We start from the raw sequence: 20,519 nt of genomic DNA, 5'->3' as shown, positions 1-20,519 counted from the left end.
CCAGGCTGGCAAATAGAATAGCCTACAGGCCTACACACGGAACTCACTGGAAATCTCGTTGAACGTGGAATAGACGTTGAATTGACGTCTGTGCCCAGTGGGATGTTTACGCATCATTGTAAGTGCTCAAATCAGCAGCCATGATGCGGATGTTAACTAAGAAAATCACATCGACTGGACATCTGTCAACTAAGCCACGGGGTCCCTGTGTGTCTCTGTGTGTGTGTGTGCACCTGTGCGCATGCCAAGTCTTCCTCATCAGGGTTCACCGTTGATTTTCGCTCTCAGAGCTTGGCAGAATGTGGACAACCGTGTAGCACATCTTGTGATAAAAAAAAATTGTCCAGGGGGAGAGAGCAACAAACGCAACAAAATGCTGGACCGGACAGGTTGGTATATTCAGTTCAGCGGGCACCACAAGACAATGAATTTGCCTTATTGAAACAAAGGCCATGTCGGGATGTTCCTGCAATCAGTTAAATAGATCTATCAAACCACTTGTGTCGTTTAATTGTAGCAACATTGTATGCATTTTGATGCGAAGTGTAACAATAATGAAACAACGTGGGAAAAAGTCATCAACTTTTCGTTGATTTCACGTTGAATTCGCGTTAGTTGAGGGACAATGTAAAGAGAAAGACAATTAACCAATAAGTCATAAGGACACTTATTTTTCCGTTCTAATTGTAGGCCATAGCCATATGAAAATGTATAGCCTAATGCAGAATTGGTCCCCCAATGCAAATGCTAAATGACATCAACATGATGGGACTGCATAGGTTGGCGGTCGTTTCAAAAATGTATTTCATAAGCGACAGCACCATTACAGCCTAAAATAAAATGAATAATGCACGCCACACAAAATGATGAGAGACAGATTGAGACGAGGATAGAGTAGAAATCAGCATCAATTCGGATGTAAAATCAGAGTGAGGAGCCCATATGCGGTCTGTCTGGTAGCAGCCAGTGAGCAGGTGTTTGGGTGCGATGAATAGAGAGAGGAGAGTGGGGGATTCTCCCCCCCTCCACCATGTGATGACGGTCAGACTGACTGTATCACCGGAGCGATGGTTTTAGTCACTTTCAACAGCAACAAAACGGCAACAGTAGCACTTGACGTAAAGCCGCCACCACAGAACCGGAGCAGCACGGCGCTCAGAACAACGGGACATGAAGTTGGTCCCACATCCAAACAATTTTGGTACCAAACACACAGAATGGAAATAGACTGCAGGCTGGATTGAGTGAGGATGTCGACGGAATATGTCGCCTTGATTCTTCGACTGTAATTTCTAGCAGTCGGTGACAGCATCTCTCTGATTTTGAATTGAAATGCTTTCGGTAAGGAGAGTTATGACAAGAGTGCAGGGTGCCGCATTGCCTGCTCGCTTGGATAGTGTCATGCTTTTATGGTAATTGTAATATTGGTATTTTGGGTGGGGATGTACGATAATGGCTGTCTTACCATTGTGTGGTTAGGCTTTCAACATAGCCAGCAACATATTTAGACCCATTTGGGAAGTCATCCACAGCCAGTATTGTGACTGAATTGAGAGCTATAAATATCGACGTATGAAAAGAAACTTGGAAACAGAAGTCAAATGTACGGTACAGGTGGAAACCAGATGGAGCTGTCCAAAAAGTGAATGCAGCCTATGTTGCTAGCACCTTCTATCATACTCAGGGAAGCAGGACGATATCTGAAGTCAGACTTTGATTTTAGGGTTCTGATTGAGAAGGTTCAATAGGCCTGTACGTGACGCATTCATTGTTGACGACTTTTGGCTCTATCTACGGTAACATTTTACCTACCATTCAATATTGGCGGTGGACGTTGAAGCAAGAACAATGACTCACTTACAATCCGGCTTGTCCCCAGAAACACTGGAGAAAGCCAAGGTGGAGTTAAAGGAGAACCCCGACACTGCACATCAGGACATTCAGGAGGTGAGGGACATGATTATCACGCGCCCAGACATTGGCTTTCTTAGGACCGATGATGCTTTCATCCTACGCTTTCTCAGAGCTCGGAAATTTAACCATTTCGAGGCGTTCCGCCTCTTGGCCCAGTATTTTGAGTATCGTCAGCAAAATCTGGATATGTTCAAAAACCTCAAAGCAACCGATCCGGGCATCAAGCAAGCTCTCAAAGACGGATTTCCGGGGGTGTTGACCAACTTGGACAGATATGGCAGGAAAATACTGATTCTCTTCGCTGCTAACTGGGACCAGAGCAGGTAATGTCCGTCTGATATTAGGGAGCTCTCTTTTCAGAACTACTCTAACACCACTTGACAGTTTGCTTGCTGTCGACTATTTATTTTTCACAAATCTGTGTTATTGGATTTGTTAGAGCCTAGTCTTATGAACATAACCGAAACATAATCCCCACAAACTGAACTATGAACCCAAAGGCAATCCCTGTCAGTATCATGGATGTAGGCCAGGAAATGAGAAAAGTTTAGGCTGCACAGGCCAGTAGAAATTATAGCATCACCCCACTAGTGAATGTTGAATTTAAGGACTAAATCAGATACAGTCAAATTACTTTATTGCAAAGATTTGACTTTTTGTGATCTCCATAGTCACAATGACAATTACATGAGTCATTTAAAACAGCCTTTTCAGACCTCATGCAATAGCAGGATGTGACGAACAAGCAAAATGCCATCAGGAATGGCCATTAACTTAATCCATAACAGCACTCACACAAGTCAAATTGTCTCTCCAATCTGATTCTCTGTATTACTGTCCTGAATGAAAATGGTAAAGAGTCACTTTCTGTATATAATGCCAAACAAGGGTATGCTGGTTACATTTCATTTTAACTGGAATTACAATACTAAGATTATTTGGTACATTTGTTATTACGTAATAATTTCACAATAGTCACTTAATGACTACTTTGTCTTATGTTTGTAATCCAGGCTACTTAGAAAAGTCCCTTAATACTTTTTCTCACGTCTATAGGTATACATTTGTGGACATACTGCGAGCTATTCTGTTGTCGCTGGAGTCCATGATCGAAGATCCAGAGTTACAGGTGAATGGATTTGTCCTGATCATCGACTGGAGCAACTTCACATTCAAGCAAGCCTCCAAACTAACACCGAGTATGCTGAGACTGGCCATAGAAGGTCTACAGGTAACAGTCTCAACATTTTTCTAACCCTTCTCTTTGCTGGGCTCCACATCACTCATATGAAGTTCTTAGCTACTTTTGACACTTGTCTCCATTTACTGAGATTACCCAGATCACTCCTAATTTACATGGGTTTGCTACATTTAATCACCTTAGTCAAGCCTGCCACAGGGATCTTGTCCTCTTGGGATTTTGAATACACCAGACACTTGTCAGGTGCTGCATTTTTGAAGTGCAGATCTCCGTTGTTCTGACGGAAGTATAGCACTACTGTTGCTAGTTTATATGCGTTGAACATTAGAGACAGGCTCTGTTTCAACCCGCTTACCACACATGGTCCTGCATACCTACTGGAGAAGGTGGACACGTCTCGGAATCTTCATGAGAAACTGTTTCTGATCAACTCTCTTATCCTTCTCTTGGTTATGTGACAAACTGTTCACATGTAAAAGCACTTTCACTCAATAATCACTCTTCTGTACTCTCAGAAACGACATTACAATCAAAGACTTGCATAAGAAATAAATAATGATATTCATATTTTGATTGCTGGCAGTGTAGGCCTATGATAGAGACTTAAGTTTGAACAGCATTCCTTTGACCCTGTTCAATCCTTTCTAATGGAAGAGAAAAATACAAGATCTCTGACCAAGTGCATCCTTTGGTAGCTGGCCAACTAAAATATAAATATGATGTGGAGCCTAAGCCTATAGCCTAACAACAAAATGCATACAGACATTTTTCTGAACGTCCTTGTGAATGTCAGCCAATTCCTCTTGTAACCCATTATTCAAATTCCAGTGTATGAAAAGTTTAGATAGGCTAGCCGTGTAGCTGTGTATAATGTACCATGTAGAGCATAGGCAGTTACCAGCAGAGAGGTTTGTTGACTGAATATCAATGGAGGACCATGACGAGGCCGTTGCACATTCCATTGCTTCTCCAGACACAGAATAGACTGTGAATAATTGATCACTGCTATTAGTATCTCAGTCTCCCAATGTGCCCGCTACCAAATCATGCGGGAACACACTTGAATGGAAAACAAAAGAAAACACACAGAAACATTGTATAACTAATGGAATCAGCCACATTTTCCTCCCTGTCTGAGTCGGAGACTGAAAAGCCCCAACTGAATCTGTTTTCATTCAATCGAGTTTATACTTTATCTACAGTAATTCATATATGTTCATCAGCTCTACAATAGTGGATACTTCATAAGGTATATAGGATATTATTACATGGTATGGTATACCACTATGGATTTTCCACCTCAGACACAATATGTGACCACTCTCCTCATAATGCTAACGCCAGAGAGAAACGCTTCTCCTATTGTAATCAATAGTGGTGACATCCTATCTGTGAGCCCACTTGACACTGAGCACTGCGACTATCTCTGGGTGTTGCGGCCCCCTGGTGGGTTTTGTAATGACTTGAAGGGTCTCATATGTGTGCCAGCACACCTCATGTGTCACTATGCCTGTCATTAAGGGCAGAAGCACTTTCAACATTAGGGTTTCATCCTCAGCTGAGGTTAACACTCGTTGCCTGTATGGTTATTGATTTTTGAAAATACCAAGACATGTCAAGATGTTGTTTTTTCATATTATGTTGTGAAGGACCTGTAGTAGCTGATGATCTATCCATCTTACATATCATTGGTACTTGTACCAGGTGCAGCTCACTGTCCGCTGCCCACCAGTGTGTGTGTGTGTTGCTATGTGTGTGTATTTGCGTGCGTGTGTGCGTACATGTGTGATCTTCAGGATCTTGGTTCAGGTTGTTTATCATTTCCTACCAGTACATTTGTTATTGCACATGGGTGATGTGTTCAGAATACCATGAAGAATTTCAACACTACTGACAACAATGAAAACCATTTAACACTACCACGGGCAACAATAAAAAGCACTCTGCTGGCAGTTTCTTTACAGAGACTTTGGAAGATTCTGAAGCTGAACAGAGAAATGAAAATTCAAAGAAAATCTGAAGATAGTCCATAAGGATATTTCAACTGTGTGGTAATTGAGTTCCTTATTCCCGAACTGACTGTCACATCTATTGTTGTTGGAATGGCTAATACAGAGAGCACAAACTCCAGTAGAGATTTCATTGTGTATTGGCAAAAGAGGCGAAAGAAATTAATACTTGTTCAGAGCGCAGATATTCTTGGCAAATCAATTCCAAGAAAAACAAATGCTTGGAATGAGTAGAACACATCATGCTGGCCTTGGTTTCCCCAAGCTATACTTTGTTATCTTAGAGCTTCTGTTGTTTCCTTTTGCTCCCTCTCTCTCTGTCTTACCGATGCCTTTTGTCCCTATCAGTCTAGAGAAATAACTTGTGTTCAGCAGCCAATCACAACAGATCAGTCCTCCCCATCCCACCCCACACTGAGTTTCCGTGGCAACCTGTCCATCCGCCATGCTATGTACTCTCCAGATGGGTTGTGCTGCTAGATGAGAGAAAACACTTCTGCCATTCTCCCTCAGTGTGGGTGATGATGTGTACATTGTTTCTGTGGGTTTTAGACAGAATGGGGGATGAATCTATTTTTCAACCGGTTTACATTAAAGGTCCAATGCAGCTGTTTTTCTTTATATATCTCAATATCAAATCATATCTGGGTAACAATTAAGTAACTTAGTGTGATTGAGTTCAATTAAAATGGTCAAAAAGATTTAAAAAAATAGCTTCTTAGCAAATAGCAATTTCTGTCTGGGAGTGTGGAGGGGAAAATGGAAAACTAGCTGGTATTGGCAGAGAGGTTTGGAACTGTCTTTCTGATTGGTCTATTAACTAATTTACCACCTGGTGATGTCACCAGTCAGGCCAAAACTCAATTCCACCAAAACAGGCTGTGATTTCAGGCATTCTTTTCAAACAGCTCTTACACTAAAATGACGTGATCATTTTCACAATTTCACAGTATTGTTCAAACCGCATAGTGTGCAAATATATATAAAACACAGGGAAATCACGTTTTTGACTGCACTGAGCCTTTAACCTAATTCTGCAGATGTAGGGCTGTAGTCAGTCCCTCTGTCGATTTGGCCTGCTTCTCCATAATTATGGAACATGGTGCAATGGTGCTAATTCACATCTTAAAAGGTGACAGCTTATACCCATTTAGCCAGGCTCAATCCATCAGTTTTAATTATATATGAGGGCAACACATTTTTCAAAAGCTCTTGTCCAACAAGATTTAATGTGGCCAAATTCTCATTACTTTTAATAATGATAGTAGGACATTGTTAGTGAAATAATTGGAACTGCGAGAGGTTTATGCTTGGCTATCTTCAGAGCTATGTTTATTAGCACTCTATAAAGTATTCATACTGCACTGACATTTCTTTCTAATACGTAGAAAGATGAATTTCACAAATGTGTTTTTTTTCTGCATATGGCTAATAGACTTGTTTCAGTAGCAGGAGACAAGGCTGTTTTGTGCTTTGAGGCCCGACATTATATGCTGTTCTGTCTGAGGATTGGGATTAGGAAAGTACTTTTGTGAAGTGATGTAGTATAAATAGGTTTGATGGCTTTATGCTTGAGAATGAAAGTGCTGGATAATTTGATGGACTATTTTGACCACAAGGTTTATTATTTTTTTTTGTTGTTGCTGGGATTTAACTTGGTGCTCTTCTACACACTGTAGCTACTGTACACATTATGTGAAGGTAGTACTGCAGGGAGAAAAACCTTTTCCTAGACAAATGCTTCTTACAATCCACTGAGAAAAAAAAGAAGACGTTTTTTGTATTGGTCAGTATTCTCAGCCATCTCAGTGTTTCTCTATTGTTTGGATGGAAGCTAGGAAGGTTTGATTCATCCAAAGGCAGTAATGTCATTACAGATCGATAAAATACCCACTGAGCTTTGAAGGGGTTAAACAAAGTGTCCGTCCTTTTCTACTGAAGTGGTGAAAAGGCCAGCAGAAGAACACTGACCGGATCCTAATGCCATTCTATTAATACCTCATTGAGCTCTGATGTACTGTATGCCATCGATTGCATGTTTTATTAAGCCCACCCAAAGGATGGATGAGTTGAAAGCAGTAAACCGCTCAACATGGTTCTCCAAGCTTGTCGATAACACATGGATTTTACAGTCAAGTTTGGACTTTTATCGAGGGCAAGAAGTTTGTATAATATTCACAGATTTGCTCCGTTAACACATTTAGTGTGATTCAGAAGAAGATAACCTTTCCTCATGAGAGGTCAGGGATTATTCAATGCTGTGATCAATAGTGCATTACACACATGTATCAAGTCCAAACAAAGTACTCCCTCCATCTGGCTGTCTGACTGTGAATCTCCCATCTGGCTGTCTGACTGTGAATCTCCCATCTGGCTGTCTGACTGTGAATCTCCCATCTGGCTGTCTGACTGTGAATCTCCCATCTGGATGTTCAGCTCCACTGGCTCCATCCAGGAGACTCTCGGCTGGCTCAGGAAACAGCAGCAGACATACCTGGGACCGACTGGCAGAGGAATACGAATTGTTAGTCTGCTTGCCTCAGATTCCGATTCTCTCTGGAGTTGTGTTGTTGTTTCTCCTGCAGCAGAACTGTGCTCGTCTGGTCTGCAACAGGATTGGACTAGCCAATGAATGGCGCTTCATCCCTCACTCGCACTGCTAAGTCAAGCAGGCCGTATCTGGCTAATGCCGATAAAGTGTCTCCTGATATTGACGTGACCTATCGTTTGTGACTGCGTCTCTCTTCTGTCTCTCCTTTCTTCTCTCTATTACCATGGCTAAATGTGTTAATTCCAGGGTGTATCTCTTCAAAGAAAGCAGAGAATGTGCAATGGTTTTGTCATTTTAAATTTACTTAACGTGGCTCTCAATCAAAAGCCTTCCCCGAGGATAATGCTGCTGCTTACTGTAATCTGCTTTTAAACTAGTGCACACGAAGAGGTCTGATTCCGGTAAAGAGATATAACAAAGTAGCATCTTCACTTCAGGCTACGTTTCCTTTTTAAAAAGGGCTCTGCTATATGTACGTTTTATTTTTTCATTTTCACCACAGGATGAGTTCACTCATCCTTTATCAATGACTCCTGACAGGAGCAGAGCAGAATTTAGAGAGCTCGTCAAGCCAGGAAAAGATGGGCTCATCAGCTTCTAAAAAAAGAACGGGGAGACTTGAGAGCCGCATGCCGTAATGTTCAACATCGACAGTAGTGGAAGAAGCCCAGATTGAAAAATCAAATAAGATTGACATATTATAGGCTATCAGTGGCGTTTTTAGCATGTACATCTTGTTTTTTGGGGGGCTCAAAACAGGTGGGGCTCTGCCAAGATCAAATAATTGATCATTAGAAAACCCTTTTGCAATTATGTTAGCACAGCTGAAAACTGTTGTTCTGATTAAAAGCAATACAACTGGCCTTCTTTAGACTAGCTGAGTATCTGGACCATCAGCATTTGTGGGTTTGATTACAGGCTCAAAATGGCCAGAAACAAATACCTTTCTTCTGAAACTCATCAGTCTATTCTTGCTATAAGAAACGAAGGCTATTCCATGCAAGAAATTGCCAAGAAACTGAAGATCTCGTACCATGCTGTGTACTACTCCCTTCAAAGAACAGTGCAAACTGTCTCCAACCAGAATAGAAAGAGGAGTTGCACAACTGAGCAAGATGACAAGTACATTAGAGTGTCTAGTTTGAGAAACAGATGCCTCACAAGTCCTCAACTGGCAGCTTCATTAAATAGTACCCGCAAAACACCAGTCTCAACGTCAACAATGAAGAGGCGACTCCGGGTTGCTGGCCTTCTAGGCAGAGTTGCAATAAAAAGCCATACCTCAGACTGGCCAATAAAAAGAAAAGATTAAGATGGGCAAAATAACACAGGCACTGGACAGAGGAAGATTGGAAAGAAGGAAGGCTGGTTCTCCATTTTGCAACATCATGCCATACCCTGTGGATGGAGCTTAATTGGAGCCAATTTCCTCCTCCAACAGGACAATGACTCAAAGCACAGCTCCAAACTGTGCAATAACTATTTAGGGAAGAAGCAGTCAGCTGGTATTCTGTCTATAATGGAGTGGCCAGCACAGTCACTAGATCTCAACACTATTGAGCTGTTGTGGGAGCAGCTTGACCGTATGATACGTAAGAAGTGCCCATCAAGCCAATCCAATTTGTGGGAGGTGCTACAGGAAGCATGGGGTAAAATCTCTTCAGATTACCTCAACAAATTGACAACTAGAATGCTAAAGGTCTGCAGTGTTGTAATTGCTGCAAATGGAGGATTCTTTGAAGAAAGCAAAGTTTGAAGGACACAATTATTATTTCAATTAAAAGTAATTATTTATAACTTTGTCAACGTCTTGACTATATTTCCTATTAATTTTGCAACCCAATTCATGTATGTTTTCATGGAAAACAAGGACATTTCTAAGTGACCCCAAATTTTTTAACGGAAATAACACATATGGAATCAAGTAGTAACCAAAAAAGTGTTAAACAAATCTAAATAAACAAATCAAAATATATTTTATATTTGAGATTCTTCAAAGCAGCCACCCTTTACCTTGATGACAGCTTTGCACACTCTTGGAATTCTCTCAACCAGCTTCACCTGGAATGCTTTTCCAATAGTCTTGAAGGAGTTCCCACATATGCTGAGCACTTGTTGGTTGCTTTTCCTTCACTCTGCGGTCCAACTCATCCCAAACCATCTCAATTAGGTTGAGGTCAGGTGATTGTGGAGGTCAGGTCATCTGATGCAGCACTCCATCACTCTCCTTCTTGGTCAAATAGCCCTTACACAGCCTGGAGGTGTGTTGGGTCATTGTCCTGTTGAAAACAAATGATAGTCCCACTAAGCGCAAACCAGATGGGATGGCGTACAGCTGCAGAATGCTGTGGTAGCCATGCAGGTTAAATGTGCATTGCATTCTAAATAAATCACAGACAGTGTCATCCGCAAAGCACCCCTACACCATCACACCTCCTCTTCCATGCTTTACGGTGGGAACCACACGTGTAGAGATCATCCATTCACCTACTCTGTGTCTCACAAAGACACGGCGGTTGGAACCAAAAATCTCAAATTTGTACTCATCAGACCAAAGGACAGACTTCCACCGGTCTAATGTCCAGTGCTCATGTTTTTTGGCCCAATCAAGTCTCTTCTTCTTATCGGTGTCCTTTAGTAGTGGTTTCTTTGCTGCAATTCGACCATGAAGGCCTGATTCACGCAGTCTCCTCTGAACCGTTGATGTTGAGATGTGTCTGTTACTTGAACTCTGTGAAGCATTTTTTGGGGCTACAATTTCTGAGGCTGGTAACTTTAATGAACTTATCCTCTGCAGCAGAGGTAACTCTGGGTCTTCCTCTCCTGTGGCGGTCCTCATGAGAGCCTGTTTCATCATAGCGCTTGATGGTTTTTGCGACTGCACTTGAAAAAACTTTCAAGTTTTAGATTTTTTTTGTATTCACTGACCTTCATGTCTTAAAGTAATGATGGACTGTTGTTTCTTTTTGCTTTTTTGAGCTGTTCTTTCCATAGTAGGGACTTGCGATATCTTCTGTATACCACCTCTACCTTGTCACAACACAACTGATTGGCTCAAACGCTTTAAAGGAAGGAAAGAAATTCCTCAAATTAACTTTTAAAAGGCACACCTGTTAATTGAAATGCATTCCAGGTGATAAATTTATGAAGCTGGTTGAGAGAATGCCAAGAGTACGCTAAGCTTTCATCAAGGCAAAGGGTGGCTACTTTGAAGAATCTCAAATATAATATATATTTTGATTTGTTTATTTAGATTTGTTTAACACTTTTTTGGTTACTACTTGATTCCATATGTGTTATTTCATAGTTTTGTTGTCTTCACTATTATTCTACAATGTAGAAAATAGTAAAAATAAAGAAAAACCCTTGAATGAGTAGGTGTGTCCAAACTTTCGACTGGTACTGTACGTGTTTGTGAGAGTCTCACCTTTCCACAGAGGGGTCATATTAGTGTGCAGCCCAAACTGTTTGGACGCTACAGACAGAAGTTGGCAGATTGTCTGTACTGACTTCAGACAATTCTCAAGAAGCTTGTGGTGGTCATAGAGCAAAACTGTGAATACCATCGTGTTTGTGAGAGTCTTGTCTTTCTTCGAGGTAGCCGTAATAGTTTTATAGGCCAAACCGTTCGGATGCTCCAGACAATTTTGTGAGAAGACCGATTTTCGGTATGTCTCATAGTCTCACAAACACCACTCTAGCTCTGTCACCTTTCATCGCAGATGCGGAAGTGCGAAGTCGGCCGATGTGGTGGATTGAGACGCATCCAATGCAGATATCTCTAGCTTAAACTGATGGATGTTATGGGGATTTTTTTACTATGCCAATTAGATTCCCGTGTATGCGGGCATCCATCTTAGGTGGCTAATGTCACTTGAAACGGATCAGCTAAAAAAGGCAGATGACATCCAAACATCTGAGGCCAACAGCACAGAACATGAACAGATGATCACAGTTGAGCTTCATGCTCTCACATTTTTGGAGGTTGTCCTCCCCAAATTAAGCAGCAGCAGAAGTATCTTGTAGTTTGAATAAATAAATACATGAGGGCGGAGGTGGTTTCTTTTCTTCCCCCTTCCCCCTTTCTCATTCCCCCAACATCACACTAGGGGTACAGATCAATCCATTTCCACTACCAACAACCAGAGGAGGAAGACAGAGCGTCCATCATGTATTCTGATTTGTGTTTCATGTATAATGCAGATGGCGCCTTCATCCTAGTCAAAGCTGTCGGATGGATCACAAAGCAGGAGGGACGAATATTAGGGTAGGCTGATGCTGCTCTCAGGAACATACTCCAGGCTGAGGCAGCCTGGGAGATTTGGCCGGGTGAGGCGACTCGGACCTCTGCCCTCTTCCTGTCCACTGTCAGCTGTCTCTGTTCAGATCTTGTGCCAGAAAACTGTGAGCGGCTCCGCTGGTGCCAGACTCTGAACCGCCCGGTGTCCTTGCAGCCAGGCCAAGGGACGCTAACCCAGCTGTTCAGCATCACCGTGGCGACAGAGGCTGTCCATTTCTGAGACGGAAAGAGGCCTTAAAGCTCAGTTCTGTCATCTTTGCCATCAAAGTACATGACTCTTTTCTCTCTCAGACACATGGTAGCCCCACTGAAGGTGATGACGAGTATGCTGAACAAACAATGGACTCGTAACACCCTGATCCCTGTGATCACAGTACCTGTTTGTAAAAGGTTTAAGGTGTAAGGACTACATGTGCACATGAAGTCAATAGTGTCCTGTTTTAAAAAAGAACAGCCATCTGCTTATCTGCAAACTTTCAAAAAATCCATATGCTTAGCCAAGAGGCAAGATCTATCTCCCACGACAAGAACATCCTCTGGCACTTCAACTTGTTGTCTGAAAGTGTGATAGAAAGAATTAGTATCCCCTGTATCTGTATTGTGATATGAGTTGATTGCCGTGCTTAGTCAGTGGAGGTGTACGTTCTGCTCGGGAGAAAGGTACAGCACGGCTTGCGTTAATGAAGAATTAACAGCGTGGGAGGGAAAAACTCCATAATGACAGTCATGTCTGTGATCTTACATGTCGAGCCTGATGAATATGGATGAATAACGGACAGATTTAAGAGGGAGAGGTGCAGTAAGCTAGCGACACCATCATTAACTACCTTCATTAGCTAATTAGAATGATACAGGTCACCATTACACCAGTCTTAAACCTCAGTAAAGTCTTCAGAACAGATGGAAACCACACTTACATATGAAACTGAGCCATTACCAACTCGTTAAATGTTATGTGAGACTATTGTGTATTTTGAGCGTTCCAGGTGATTTCCCGCTCTCTGTGTGGCCAGAGTTTCCCCCAGGCTGTGTCACTAGGTTACATGGTATACTCTGGGTGTTCCTCCTGTGTCCACCTCACAGACAATCCCCTAAATCATCAGATTACTCATTTACATAAATGTTTCTCCAGGGATCCAGTTCTGGTGCTCGCCAGCCAACCCTGTAATATCAGGATATAATCTCAGCATACTCCCTGTGTCCAAATTTTGACATAGAGATTAGACCGTTATGAGAATAGTGTCCAACCTATGAGAAATGCCCTGGCTGCCAGTCTCCAACCTGCATGGCAATGCAACATTGCCCAGAAGACAACAGCACTGAACAATTCAATGTTAATTCAATATACAGTAGCTAGTCAAATAAATGGACTGGGTGATTTTCGATGAGCAACATTAACATAATCCCAATATGCAAACCCATCAAGATGATGGAAAAGGGAATGGGAAAATCACTTGATGATGTTCAATTTACATTCTACATAACAATGTTCAAATCCCCTCTCATTAAAACATACTCTCCTCTGACATACTGTCATTTGAGTAGAATAAAATTAACAAATCAAAATAGGATTAAGTTAGTAACCATACCAACAGGCAGAATAGTGAGTGTATTTGTGTTCTTTGTTGCCCACAGGACAGCTTCCCTGCCAGGTTCGGAGGAATCCATTTTGTGAACCAGCCTTGGTACATCCACGCCCTTTACACCGTCATACGCCCCTTTCTGAAGGACAAGACGCGGAAACGGGTAGGAGGAGAGTTTGTTGTTGAGGGAACATAATGATAAATTATTTTCGAACAGAGACCACCGGGTCAACTGTGCTGCTGTACAGTATAACCAATGAATGTATGTTCAATGTGTTCAGCATCATTTATGGTAGCCTTCTGAATAGCCGTGGTCATATAAACAGTGTTCAGGTCAGCTTTTCACAATGGCGAACCTATCCTCTCTAACATACTGTAGACATTTGCATGCTGTTAGACTGTATATGCTCATTTATCTATCTGTGTCAATGTTGTGTTGTTGTTTTGTCCGCCCCTATGCAGATCTTCATGCATGGGAACAACTTGAACAGCCTTCACCAGCTCATGCACCCTGAGATCCTGCCCTCTGAGCTGGGTGGGATGATGCCCCCCTACGACATGGGCACCTGGGCCCGCACCCTTCTGGACCACGCCTATGACGAGGAGACCGAGTATTGCCCCGAGTCCTACAGCCTGTCTGTCAAAGACCTGGAGAAAGACCTGTCTCCCAAAGCCATGAAGAGGTCCGTCTAGACTCATGTTATTCGCGTGTGTCAATGTGATAGATTGTGTGTTGTTGTCTTCATACGAGATAAAAGTAGAGGTGTCTTCTAAGAAACGGACAAGTTAGTCTGTCAGATATGTCATAGCTGATGCGTTTTTTCCCAGGTACATCATAAAGTACTGTACATGGCTCATGTAATAACCACAGAAACAGGGCAGAAATTGGACATAACTAGGGATTCCTAGATCTATAAGATACATGGAAAACACATGATTGATTTTCTACAGTAGGAGTAATTAAATTGCACAACACGGAAGTACAGAGCACAGATATCTATATTCTGGTTTGTGTGTTGTGTGCTAAAGGCCTCTCACCAACATTATTCAGGGGGTAGACATAAGCATAGGAAATGGTATACTTGGATATTATAATATATATTCACTGTTCAAAATGCGAAACTTATTCAGAGAAATTGTTCTCAGTGTTTCATTCAGGTGAGTGGTTTGGTTTCTGAAATCCTCCATGGCAGATAGTTTTGTATGTTTTATAGAAATAATAAATTAGGCATGGTGACATTAGTTTGCTTTCGTGACAGTCCCTTGTCTCGGTGAGTTTCTTCAGGGCTGTCTCTCTCCACTTACTGGCTCATGAAATGAGCATTAGGAAAAATAGATGAATATGATGCTCTGATCTGCACTCAATGTAGTGCGCTAGCTACCTTCTGGAGCATGAACAGAAGTGATGGAGTTTTACCTTCGGCAATAAGCTCAGTTCCACTCCTGCTGCCACACACAACCCTCTGACTGAACCTGTATAGACATATGACATTGTCATGAAGGCCTTCTTTCCTTGAGAATATTAGGTTATCCAATGTCCTTTTGTCCTTTTTTTCCAAGAGCCATGTCAATTTGTTGTGTGTGTGTGTGTGTGTATGACTGAAGGAGAGAAAGTACATGCTCTTCCCCCATGCATAGCACAGTATCCTTAGTAAAAAAAAAATGTTTTGGTTCAGCAGATTTTTATCAGTGAAATGTACTGTCAATGACATTTCTGCTTACCAAGACAATACACTGACGCAGCAGTCAAAGCAATGAGAGATAAGGTACTGTATGGGATTTTCATAAAAGCATTTAATAATGTATTTTTTCCTATTGTTACCTAAGCCCTCTTTTACCCTGATCTGGCCTGAATCTGTGACAAAAACATTTGATTGGTGTATCATAGCATCTTGGTCATGGGCCTGATATATGGTGAACGTAATGCTGTAAATCACCTGCAGCCATATGATCTGAAGTGACTTATTTTAGTCAGGGCTTTCAGGTCCCCACTTTACGCTGCAATTTATACGCTCCACAAAGGTCAAGCCAACATTGTCTTATCCATTACTTGATTAAAAAATAGCAAAATTGGCTATGAGTCACTGTTGGAGAACCATATGCTATGAATGATGAGCCGCTGTAACATGGCCACCCCATAATGACACAGCCATACTGAACTGTATGACTGTGATGTGTGTGTGTGTGAGTGGTGGACTGACTCCGAGGCAGATAAGTTTTACGTCACTGTTCACTGCTGCAGTAATTACATAGGTCCCCACTAGCAGCAGTAGCTTTATGAACTTCTAAATGTTAAGCTCACTGAGGCTGACAGGATTCTACTAGTTACTATTCCAAAGGCCATTTGAGCCCCTGTGTAAATACTGTGCAATCATCTCTATTATTTTGTTTGTGGGTGTTTTTTTGCCACAGGTGATTGAAGCTCTGGTTGTTTTCTTAGTAATCCTCATCAGTCATATGAATGTTTATCTGTCACGGCAGACACAGGAGACCAGACTTCTGCATGAGGAATCAATGCTCCTGTTCCCCCAAAAGCAGCTTAGGTTTCTATTGGAGAAATACATCAGAAATAGGTTAGAGCAGTGTCTGAGGGTGACATTTTGTGATCAAATGACCTTTTCGGGCTCATGACAACAACAATTGTAGGGGAAGAGCATTTTTAATGTTTCGTTTGCACGTGCACGTGTGTGTACGTTTTAGTGTTTTTGGGTATTGCACGTGACCCGAGGCCTCCAAAACAATTTGTGCTGGAGGGATTTTGGGATGCATTTATGAAACCAATCGTCTATGACCTTGTATGATTCCTTTGTGTGCTACCTGCTCTGCAGGATGCAAGGGCTCGTACCTTTGCATCCCACTCCTTTGTACTAGGTGAGAAGTCCTCAGTGATAGTGCTTCAATGAACACAGGCCTCTCTGATGCCAGTCATCTTTTATTCATATCCACAGGTCCCAGTCGGTGGTGGAGCCCGGAGTGCTTAAACGGCCAGAAAAAGTGAAGAGCGAGGAGGAGAACATGCAGCCGCTGCTCTCGCTGGACTAAAGTACGGCTCGACAACACAAGCAGACCAAGAAACATCGCCCTCAGACAGAAAGACAGACAGAGGGGAGAGAATTCCCATGCTCCCTCAAACAAACAAAAGAACACAGAGACATAACGATGCGAGGGAAGAGATTGGAGCACGAGGAGAACCTCTTCTAGCATCATAAAGATGGGCAAAGACGGCATTTTGAGAGATATTTCTAAAAACAAAAAGGGAAGAGAAGCTAATGGTGGAGGTCCAAATTTTATTGTCAAGTGCCAATTCAAAACTGTAAATACACTTCTGATCTAAACACTAGGGGGATGGTGGAGTCATTGTGACAGGAAAACATGCAAAGACTGCTGTTAATATTCTGTATGTGCTTCTCGTGAAATATTTTGTGAAAAAAGTGGTACCATAGGAGGTTGATGGGAAATCACGCTTAAAGGGGATTGGAAGCTGGGGGCTTTTGGTACAGTATTTAACATTTCCAAACCGGCAAGTGCAGCTCGGGATTTGTTCTAATAATGTTTATTTTTTTATTGTTTTTTTACATTTAACCTTTATTTAACTAGGCAAGTCAGTTAAGAACAAATTCTTATTTACAATGAAGGCCTACCGGGGATCAGTGGGTTAACTGCCAGTAACCACGAAAACATGACAAATGTCTCATATTTTGAAAGGATTTAGTATCAGCTATTGGTTCAGCTCAGAAGAGGTAACAGTGTTGTCGCTGTGTCATGTGATTCCAAAAATGTGTTTCTATTCAAGGATTATCTTGAAACGATCTGTTTCAATAGGAGAGATGTTGCCCACTACAGCACACACCTACTTGAAAACCAATTTAGGTACACTATTTAAAAGATATAGATATTATTTTCTCATATCTTATTTTAGGATGCTGGAAGTTAAGATACAGTATACTGTATACTTATTTATATATGATATCAAGCTTTTGTGATGGCTGCAGGGATACAGTCAGTTTATGCCACTGTGTGATCTTCCGTTGCTCGCTCCTTTGTTTCTCCTTGCATGGCGGTGGAGCTCGAGGCAGTGTTCAGCTCTGGAGCCTCTGAGCCCTGACACAGTGCTGCCTTCCTGCTATGGCACTAACATGGATTCACTCTGGCGTGGCTGCTTGGCTGCCCAGAACTAGGCCAGACAGATCGACAGTCCTAATACCCAGTGATCACACGGTCCAGGCAATATCATCTCCAGCTCGATGACTGAGGGTCTCAGCTGCTGCAGACCCAGGAACCTCTTTGTTTTTTTTGGTGAAGTGAGGGCGCCGTAACTTGTCAGTGTTACCCAGTCTGTCTGTAGCGGCCGTTAGGTAGCGATGTGTGAGAGGCGTTGCAATAACCCGATAGCTGAACAATGGTATTGTTATCTGAAGCCTCATTGATCGGATGCTGCTGTCTGTGTGTTTCACCCTGGTTTCAAGTGTTTCATGTTTTTGTGTGATGTTCATCAGTATTTTAAGGCATCCATGACTCGTTTGTCCTGTGCACTATTCAGATCATCCTACATTACAGAAAGATGATGCAACAACAGCAGCAACCTTTTGAGGTTTGAACACACGTTTGAGAATTGAAAATGTTTAGCATTTGTAATATTCTTCCAACTATTTTCATGTATGCAGACTTGCCATTTCAACCAAAGCCCCCCTTTGACAAAACAACGTCTTTATTGTGTAATGCTTTACTTCATCCATGGCTTGAAGGTACAGTAACGACTTCTTATGACAGTTAATAATTGTTAATGAATTGAATGCATATTATTGCTTTGAGTTAATCCTTTGGTTTCATGTTTCCATGTCAATTTGATTGTATATACACTACCGTTCAAAAGTTTGGGGTCACTTAGAAATCTCCTTGTTTTTGAAAGAAAAGCATTTTTTTTTGCCATTAACATAACATCAAATTGATCAGAAATACAGTGTAGACGTTGTTAATGCTGTAAATGACTATTGTAGCTGGAAACGGCAGATTTGTTATGGAATATCTACATAGGCGTACAGAGGCCCATTATCAGTAACCATCACTCCTGTGTTCCAATGGCACGTTGTGTTAGCTAATCCAAGTTTATCATTTTAAAAGTCTAATTGATAATTAGAAAACCCTTTTGAAATGATGTTAGCACAGCTGAAAACTGTTATGCTGATTAAAGAAGCCCTTTCTTCTGAAACTCATCAGTCTATTCTTGTTCTGAGAAATGAAGGCTATTCCATGCGAGAAATTGCCAAGAAACTGAAGATCTCGTACAACGCTGCGTATTACTTCCTTCACAGAACAGCGCAAACTGTCTCTAACCAGAATAGAAAGAGGAGTGGGAGGCCCCGGTGCACAACTGAGCAAGAGAACAAGTACATTAGAGTGTCTAGTTTGAGAAACAGACGCCTTACAAGTCCTCAACTGGCAGCTTCATTAAATAGTACCCGCAAAACACCAGTCTCAACGTCAACATGAAAGGCAACTCCGGGATGCTGGTTTTGCAGAGTTGCAAAGAAAAAGCCATATTTCAGACTGGACAATAAAAATAAATGATTAAGATGGGCAAAAGAACACAGACACTGGACAGAGGAACTTGGATTAGCTAACACAACGTGCCATTGGAACACAGGAGTGATGGTTGCTGATAATGGGCCTCTGTACGCCTATGTAGATATTCCATAAAAAATCTGCGGTTTCCAGCTACAATAGTAATTTACAACATTAACAATGTCTACACTGTATTTCTGATCAATTTGATGTTATTTTAATGGACAAAAAATGTGCTTTTCTTTCAAAAACAAGGACATTTCTAAGTGACCCCAAACGTTTGAACGGTAGTGTACATGTAGGAACAGATAAGAGAGAAACTCAAATTAGAGGTCTTGTCAAATCACAGATTATTCAAAGCGGACGTGTTGGGAAGAGTGTTTAATGTTTAAATGTCCTTAAAAACAACTTTAACTTTAAACAACTGAATTAAATGATGTAAATGAATCAAACATGAGAAACCAATAAATGTGGACACACAGGTTGGTATCACTCTGCTCTCTTATTTAGCTGTTTTCAACTCCTGTATACTGCATACTATGTTTACGTCGAATGAATATCCTAAAATGGAAAGCCATACTCCTGACGCACACCAATTCCAGCTTGGCAGTAAGGCATAAGAGTGTGATCCAAACAGTGTCAAGACCAAGATTATGCTGAAGGTGAAACTGACCTTGTATTTATAGGCACTTTTGTTAGACGGACCTCTGCTGTTGAAGTATGAGTGGCAGACCACTGAACTGAATACATTATGATAACAGCAGGTGACTGAGAGACCTTCAAAGTGTTAATTAAGCAGGTCGCATTCAAACGAGAGCACCTTCACTAAACACATGTGTATTGGCAAATTTGCCGATGAATACATGAAAAGCTCTGAAAGATATCAAAAGCTGTGGGATCAGGGTAATTGGTCGGGTGGAAAATTACCTCAGAATACGTCTAGGCCGCGTTTCAGCAAAATACAAGCGGCTGGTGTCTGTGTAGAGAGCTAATATGAGGAATTGTCGCAGCAGAAGGATTTTTTCCATCCTTACCCATATATCAAATCAAATCAAATTGTATTGGTCAGATACACATATTTAGCAGATGTTATTGCGGGTGTAGTGCAACACTTGTGTTCCTAGCTCCAACAGTGCAGTAGTATCTAACAGTGCAGTAGTATCTAACAGTGCAGTAGTATCTAACAGTGCAGTAGTATCTAACAGTGCAGTAGTATCTAACAGTGCAGTAGTATCTAACAGTGCAGTAGTATCTAACAGTGCAGTAGTATCTAACAGTGCAGTAGTATCTAACAGTAGTATCTAACAGTGCAGTAGTATCTAACAGTGCAGTAGTATCTAACAGTGCAGTAGTATCTAACAGTAGTATCTAACAGTGCAGTAGTATCTAACAGTGCAGT

The 20,519-nt window shown here is 41.6% G+C and overlaps 1 protein-coding gene across 1 annotated transcript; it reads left to right on the top strand.

Moving 5' to 3' along the window:
• Positions 1 to 185: 185 nt before the first annotated feature.
• Positions 186 to 19,602, top strand: LOC129825061 (clavesin-2). The gene is made up of 5 exons (XM_055884808.1): positions 186 to 2,237; positions 2,971 to 3,145; positions 13,611 to 13,721; positions 14,021 to 14,241; positions 16,507 to 19,602. Exons 1-5 carry the CDS (start codon positions 1,849 to 1,851, stop codon positions 16,598 to 16,600), a joined length of 990 nt encoding a protein of 329 aa, XP_055740783.1. The 5' UTR covers positions 186 to 1,848; the 3' UTR covers positions 16,601 to 19,602.
• The last annotated feature ends 917 nt before the right edge of the window (positions 19,603 to 20,519 follow it).

Source organism: Salvelinus fontinalis, chromosome 27 (assembly GCF_029448725.1).
Source record: "Salvelinus fontinalis isolate EN_2023a chromosome 27, ASM2944872v1, whole genome shotgun sequence".
NCBI lineage: Eukaryota > Metazoa > Chordata > Actinopteri > Salmoniformes > Salmonidae > Salvelinus > Salvelinus fontinalis.
The sequence above is the reverse complement of the archived record's forward strand: the minus strand, read 5'-3'. Positions and strand labels throughout refer to the sequence as shown.